Raw genomic sequence first — 8,314 nt, 5'->3', positions numbered from 1 at the left:
TTGAATTGGCCCGAGCTGCTGATCGAACCGAGCCAAGTTGGCTGATCAAGCTCAAAGACTGAGTCGAGCCAAATTTGAGCTGGTTCAATTAGTGGCCGAGCTGACTCAAGCTATGCCAAGCTCGAGTCGACTCGTGTGCACCTCGAAACAGACCACATCTATGTGATGAGCCACCATTTTCAAGGATTTATATTTTTCTTACTTGAGGGAAAAAGATATCCATTTCTCTGTCTCGGGCTTACAAAAGTAACAAGATCATAAATTCTATATGGTGATTATTATTTGGCCATTGAATTTTTAACATTTTCATAAAAATTAATATTATAAATCATGCAACTGAAGATTTTTCTCACATCCATGTTTTGGATTCCGGTCGTCCAAACAAATGAATAATACAAAAAAGGGAGCATTTTTAATTCATCTTCCATAATATACATGCAAATGGGCTGAAAGTAAATAAACTATGAGACAAGTGGTTAAGGCGCAGATGGGCAAGGCCATGCTATATACTTGGGAATGCTATCTCCTGGCATTAGAACCGGCAAGCTCTGGTTTTGATTCTGCTTCAAATCCTGAAAATAAAAATGATAAATGAAAAGTTAGTAGGAATTACCAAAAATGGTACAGCCAAACGCGACCATAGACAAATGAATATATAATGAGAAATGGTGGAATAGCACTCTTAGTTGTAATGGTTTAGTTGGACAGTCCAACAGTAAAATTCATCGATCTGAACCGTCCAATGAGTTCAGAATACATTTCATGAGTTACCATGTAAAGATCATGCTGATCAGAGCGATGAAATCCATCCTTGATTTGGCCTTATCAAGCAGTGGATGGGATAACTATGATTGTCTAAGAAAGGTGATTCTTTAGAATCATAAGCGATCCATGACGGTCCCTAACAAGTAGATGGATCAGATTTTTGGAAACGGATTGGGTACTCCCTCGACCACCAGCCGGCTGGTGGTCGGTTCTCTGTGGACCCCACCATGATGTATGTGTTTCATCCATGCCGTCCATCTATTTTTCTTGATCATTTTAGGGTATGAGACCAAAAATGAGGTATATACCAATCTCAACTGGACCACATTACAGGAAACAGTGTTGAATGATCGTGGACCATTAAAAACTTTTTGGGGCCCATAAAAGTTTTGGATCAAGCTGATCTTTGTTTTTTCCCTTCATCTAGGTCTTGTATAACCTAATCAACAGATTGGATATCAAATAAACAGTACAGTGGGCCTTAGGAGGATTTTAATGGTGGATATCCAATCACTATTGTTTTCCTGTGGTGTGGTCCACCTGAGATTTATATCCCTCTCGTTTTCGGGATCAACCCTAAAATGATCTTTAAAAATGGATGAACGGCATGGATGAAACACATACAGCATGATGGGCCCCACAGAGCACCGACCACCACCACCGGGCTGGTGGCAGGGGGAGTAGCCAATCTGTTTCCCAGATTTTTTTTGTTAGAGCTTTTTCTTGTAAATGATCTTGACCGTCCATTTTTAAAGACATTGGTCAAACCGTTAATATTTATCAGGTTAGTGTGATATTTTCATGGTAGGCCATGAATTGTGTGCTGGACCTAATGAACAGTATAGATCGATGGATTGGACTGTCTAAATGTCCCAGTGCAAGTAGGAGCACTATAACTAATAGTGCTCCGAGAGCACTGGAGCATTTCATAAATATAACCTTCGCTAATACAAATAATACTTAATAATAAGCATGTAATTTTATTTTAACGGATCAGATTTTTTGCCCGCGAGAACTAGGGTCCAGATCTTGCCATTGGTATAAAGCATGGGACCCGCCTGAAAACTGATACGACCCACCTGTGCTTCTGTCCAGAACGCTTGATTTGGAAGCCAATAGGAACGAGAAAAACGGGAGGATTACACCATCCATACGCTTAGGTACGCGTGCGAATTTGGAACACGTGTGTTAGATGTGATTTTTCCAAGAACGAAGCCCTCGAAAATGGGCAGTTTCACTCCTTAGGTGGGCCATCATGTACAAGGTAAATCAACGCTTAAAACACTGTCATCCAGACTTCCAGTTTTCTTGTGTGCTGTGGCCCACTCGAGGTGTGTGATGACAACCTGATGGTAGGATCTGATTACTTACACGATTTCCATATTTGCACGTGTGAGCGCGTACGCTCGTGGGATTAGCAAACCTCATTTTTGCGCGGGGAGGCACGTGCCAACTTGGAACACGAGTATGGGATCGGGGCCACTCATCAGACGAGGACCAACTTGAACATTTCCATGACCCAAAATCAACATGGGCCCACTTATCAGATCAGCCACGCATAAAAGCTAAATATAGGCCGTTGGTCTCTTTTCTTTCCAGACTGTCCTTTCTGTCGTACAAGTGCGGCCCAGCCCAACTGGTCAGTGGACCGTCCTTGGATGCACCCACCTGATGAATTGCCCAGATCTCACACACGTGTCCGCTTCGGCACGTATGAACTACTGAGTGAAAAAGGTAACAAATAACAAGCGAAGAAATATTTACCACGTGTGCAGGTGTGGATTTCGAAGGCGCTTCGATGTCATCTGCGTCTGGATTCGAGCCGCGCGAGAAAGATCGACGGAGGGATCGAAGCTTGTCCCAGTGATAGCAGCACGAGAAGATCCCGCTCAAGCAGAAGATGGTTATGAGGAGAAGAGCCGTCCCTAGAGGGAATCCAAGAGACGGGCGAGACGTGTCAACGTGGCGTATGGTGAGATTCTGGCCGTCCATTTCTCTCCCTCTTTCCTTCTCCTCTCATCCGGCGAGGGTGCGTTCTGTAACCCGAAGGCGTTCGCTTAGGAGGTGGATTTATTGGGAGCGCCGAGGGTGCGTAGGTGTAAAGGTACGCAAGTGCTGTACTGGGTGACCGTACGGGTGACCTTATGTGGGGCCCACCTGCACGGCGAGATCATGAATTGAGTGTTGGGAGGGAGAGGAAACGACGAAAAAGTAAGGAAAAGTAACGTGAGGAACGCTTGTAGATTTGTACGGTGGATTTCTTTTCGGCTATGTCGCGACGTATGGCCTTGTGTGTGTCGCCACCTCCTAGGGCCCACATGCTGAGATACATAGATTATCTGAACCGTCCATATTCTCAGTAATATAATAGATAAACTATTATTCTAAAATAATACTTTAGGAATTATTGATTTTTAAAGTTAAATGCTAGTGATTGAAATTTTTTTTCTGTTTGTCTAAATTCATAGAAAATAGTTATGGTGATTATCATTCCTTGAGAGTAATTTTCTTATTATGATAATAATAGTCTAGACTCCAGAAAATGAACGGTTCGGATCAACGGACTACACAGTATGTGTGCCCCAATGGGCGGCTGCACCTTAGTCACGACAGATGCAAAAATAACTCTGTGCGAGGATGTACCGAGCAGGCAATTCCCTGCCTATCTGATGGCGACGCACCCGCATGCGGCCCTACCTTGGAGTAAAATGGGGGAGCTGATTAGGTGCGGCTCCGGCGTCACCCAAGACGGTATGGCCCTTACTGTGGGGCTCACCTTGATATATTTATTCTATATCCACTCCGTCCATCCGTTTTTCCACATTATTTTAAGTTACGAACCCAAAAATAAATTTGATCTATACTCAGACGGACCATACTCTAAGAAACAGTGGTGATTGACCATTAATGGGCCACGTAAGTTTTAGATCAATCTGATACTTGTTTTTTCTCATCATCCTAGTTTATACAACCTTATCAACAGGTTGATGGCAAATAAACATTACAGTGGGCCCTAGGAAGTTTTTAATCGTAGGGCATTCAATCACCACTGTTTCCACTAGTATGGTCCACCTGAGACTCTGATCTTCTTCATTTTTCTGTTAATTCTCTAAAAATATCTGGAAAAACGGATGGACGGCATGGATATAGAATAAATACTCCAAGGTGGGCTCCGTGACAAGGGCCGCACCGGTGTGGGTGTGATCGGGGCTGCACGCTCCCAGTAAAATGATGCCGGTGGATAATCCAGTAGACGGACAGTTCGAGAAAAGATGACCGACGGTCTACGTTCAATGTACTTGCGTGGCCCGCCCACCTGATGAGTGACCCTTACCAAGGGAACGGATTGGCTACTCGCCCCTGACACCAGCCATTGGCTGGTGGTCGGTGCTCTGTGGGGCCACCATGATGTATGTGTGTCATCCATGCCGTCCATCTATTTTTATATATCATTTTATGATATGATAAAAATAAAAAATAAAAAATTGAAGTATATCTAAATCTCAATTGGACCACATTACAGGAAACAGTGTTGAATGAATTTTGACCATTAAAAACGTTTGGGGCTATAAAAGTTTTGGATCAAGCTGATTTTTTTTTCCCCTTCATCTATGTCTTTACGTCTAAAATAACAGATTGGATGTCAAAGAAACAGTACAGTGGGCCTTAGGAGGATTTTAATTGTGAATATGCATTCATTATTTTTGTCCTGTGGCGTGGCCTACCTAAGACTTATATCCCTATCATTTTTTGTATAAAGCCCTAAAATGATCTGTAAAAATGGATGAACGGAATGGATGAAACACGTATATCATGGTGGGGCCCACAGAGCACCGACCACCAGCCACGGGGCTGGTGTCAGGGGGAGTAGCCAATCCGTTCCCCCTTACCAACATCACTTCTCGTTGCGCCCCATTTGAAGCGTGGGGTCGATCTTACACGCATGTGCCTAGTTGGCACGTGTGAGGCTGGTGGATTCATCCAGGATTGTTGGAGCAGATATGACCGATGACCAACGGTCCACACTGCACGTATATACATGGCCCACGAGATTAGCTGACGGTACTAAATTTCACTTCGTGATGGGCTTTGAAGAGCGTTCTGGATTTTGCATACGTGTAACACGTTGGCACGTGTATTATAAACTGTTTCTTCGGTCTCTCGCGCGAATCGGGTAGCATTTGGTACGCAACACAAACGTGGGATGTCGAAGGTGAATGCTCTTCAGCTGGACAGAGACGCCGCGCTTTGCGGTATGACCTTTTGTTATGACATCTTCTCCACTGTACACGTGGCAAACGTCATTACCCACTGTTGGTGGACCATCCGTAAAAACGTACCACACCCAAAAGTCGTGTGAAGATGACAGATGTAATTACGAGACGGTGGACCTACCGGACGCGGATTGGACGCGGATTCCCTGCATAGCTAGGTGGGCCCAACTCGTGATGTTTGTGAGAAATCCACCGTACATCTGTTTTATCAGTTCTTGTTAGGACACGAGCCAAAAAAAAAAAAAAGCAAATTCAAACCTCAATTTAGCCGTAACACAGAAAAAGTAAAGAAATCTCCACCGTTGAAACATTCATGGGCCCACAGAAGATTTACATCATGCTAATGTTTGTATGTTTTCACTTCATCTAAGTGGAAATGAACTTATGAACGGTTTAGATAGGCTGTGGTAACGTTTCAACGGTTTCACTCGTCACTTTTCTTGTCATAAGGCCAGTTAAGTATCGAATTTGTTTCATCAATCTTGGGCCATGATCTGACAAAACGGATGGATGAGATTAATTTCTCACAAACTAACATATGGAGCCCACCTAACTTCACCACATGACGAGAACGGATTGGCTACTCCCCCTCCCACCAGCCCTGTCGCTGATGGTGGGCGCTCTGTGGGCCCCACCATGATGTGTGTGTTTCATCCATTCCGTTCATCCATTTTTACAGACCATTTTAGTGTTTGATTCAAAAAATCAGGGGAATATAAATCTCAGGTGGAACACACCACAGGAAAACAATAGTGATTGGATATCCACCATTAAAATCTTCCTAAGGCTTGCTGTACTGTTTATTTGACATCTAATCTGTTGATTAGGCCATACAGACCCAGATTAAGGTAAAAAACAAAGATCAACTTGATCCAAAACTTTTATGTCCCCTAAAAAGTTTTTAGTAGTCCACATTCATTCAATATTGTTTCCTTTAATGTGGCCCACTTGAGATTTGGATATACCTCATTTTTACTCTCATTTTATAAAATGATCTATAAAAACAGATGGACAACATGGATGAAACATATACATCATAGTGGGCCCATAGAGCACCAACCACCCCTCATAGCAGGGGAGTAGCCAATCCATTTCCCCACGTTACAGGAAATTCTTATTTATATAGATTGGTATTATCTTGTAACTATTTATTTTTATTCTAATGTGCCCATGTGAGATATGAAACTCCACCAAAGTAAATATTTAAATAAGTTTTAATCAGAAGCTCTGATTGATGGTGTCACCCAATCAAATTCCACCACATCATGTAAGGTGGGGAGTCCATGTCAAGGAAAAAAAAATACTCAATTCACATCTAGACTAACCACCGTTGATTATCAATGATGTTGAATCTTTTCTCTCTTCTACTTTCCAACCGTCCACTCGTGAGTTTCAAAGTCCTTCTTCGTTACGGTTAGTATGAACAGTTCAGATTAATCTGATCTTTGGGCTTTGACCATCTATCATCGTGACCATCTATAATGGGCCCCACCAGGTTGCCAGTTTGGATGGCAAACACGTGTACCAAAACACTATCAGTGAAGGAAACAGAAGCTAGCGTTGGGTCCAACCAAAACCTGGGTTGAAATTCTGGTTGGAAACAGTTTGGATTGGGTCCTCGTGAGGTCAGGTTAGGCTAGGTTGACCAACCTACCTGAGTTGCACCCCTAGGTAGCGTATGAAAGTGGTACGTAACACCATACTATAGTGATCGGGACCGTTGATCTGGTGTGCCACCACGTGGATGGGTAATAGGAAAAAATATCAGCGATTATATTAGACCAACCTTCTATGTGGTGGCCCACCATATTAACAGTCTTGATCAGGACAACTTCATACATCACAAACGTCCATCTTATAGATTACCTGTTGGATTAGAGTTCATCCAAAAACAATTGGGTTTCCTAACCTTTTGATCAAAGGGTTGCATTGGACGCTTGTCAACCTTCCAAAAGTTGGGCAATTAATCAATTTGTTAGGACAACCTAAGCAGAGTGGATACCGTATATGGTCCATTCAAGGGGTGGCCTATCAATTGGATGGTCCAGATTTGATGTCCATTCCTTTTGGAGTGAGTAATAGCAGGATGCGTTGAACCGCGTTACTGTACGTTGCGCCAAATGTATAATGACAAAAAACAAATAAGAAAGGAGTTGGGTGCTTAGGAATATCCACTCAGATTTTTTGGGCTATCTCTAATCCAAGAGGTGTCCCGTTTAATGAACGGTCTAGATGTGCAGCACGTCTCTCTCTCTCTCTCTCTCTCTCTCTCTCTCTCTCTCTCTCTCTCTCTCTCCACTTCATCTCTGCAGGAAATGGCCCACCATCCATGTGCTTGCCACATCTTATCCTGGTCACTTAGTCTTATCCTCTTACCTGAATGTATGTAAGTGGGCCATACTGAGATTTGTCCATCAAGAGACTGGACCTATTGACTACACACATGGGCCTGGCCCACTATCTAAGAACTCTGCCCCAATAGTATTGAAGATGTCAGCCCAGGTCCTAGAACACAACCCTTTGGGCTTGGTCGAAACGCGCACAAAGTGGACTAGCCCACAATGGGCACGGCCCATATAAGCCCATTTGAAGGAGAACCATAAAAAGAAAAACCCTAAAAGGCTCAAAAATCTCTGGGCCCACATAAATTTTGTAATGCCCCTTTTGGCCTACTTCCAAGTATGTAATGGCTTTTTATTCAGAGCTGGGTCTGACCTTTTTATGTGCCAATACCTTTGTGACATTTACTTTGGGCCCACCAAGCAATGTAGCAAGATTTGATATGTTGTCCACATGATTAGTGGTCCACATATGGTGCTCTTTCAATGGTGAATAAATATATATTGGTAGTAAGCATGGCAATGGGTGAGGTCACGCCCATGAGACACCTGCCTCAACCACATGAGGTTATATTTGATTAGGTAGTAAGCCATTGTTACAAATGTAGTTCAAATAAAGTATGTGTAAAAGTTATTTGGTTAAATACTTACCTTATGATAGTAATCTACTGTCAATTAAATTCTGTCATGTTATGTCATGCATGTGATAAAATAGAAAATGAAAGTACTCAGTTCGAGCTCAGACAGAGAAAGTACTCGATCCAAGTGGAATATAAGGTAACAGGTTGGCCCAGCTGACGCTCAAACGTATGAGTGGGTTTGGTGTTTTTTCTTTTATAATAACATATATGGAGATGCTTTGGTGTTCTGAGAGCACTACAAGCTATAGTACTCCTAGCTGTATTAGGACACTTATATAGTCCAAATGGATTATCA

The 8,314-nt window shown here is 42.8% G+C and overlaps 1 protein-coding gene across 1 annotated transcript; it reads right to left on the bottom strand.

The window, feature by feature from the left end:
* Positions 1–390: 390 nt before the first annotated feature.
* On the bottom strand, positions 391–2,824 carry LOC131229486 (uncharacterized protein At5g65660). Its single transcript, XM_058225450.1, has 2 exons — positions 2,530–2,824; positions 391–572 (listed from the first exon to the last, which is right to left on the bottom strand). The coding sequence occupies exons 1-2, from the start codon at positions 2,755–2,757 to the stop codon at positions 477–479; spliced, it is 324 nt and encodes a 107-aa protein (XP_058081433.1). The 5' UTR covers positions 2,758–2,824; the 3' UTR covers positions 391–476.
* Positions 2,825–8,314: the final 5,490 nt, after the last annotated feature.

This window comes from Magnolia sinica, chromosome 16 (assembly GCF_029962835.1).
Source record: "Magnolia sinica isolate HGM2019 chromosome 16, MsV1, whole genome shotgun sequence".
NCBI lineage: Eukaryota > Viridiplantae > Streptophyta > Magnoliopsida > Magnoliales > Magnoliaceae > Magnolia > Magnolia sinica.
This window is presented reverse-complemented; position numbering and strand designations above follow the sequence as displayed.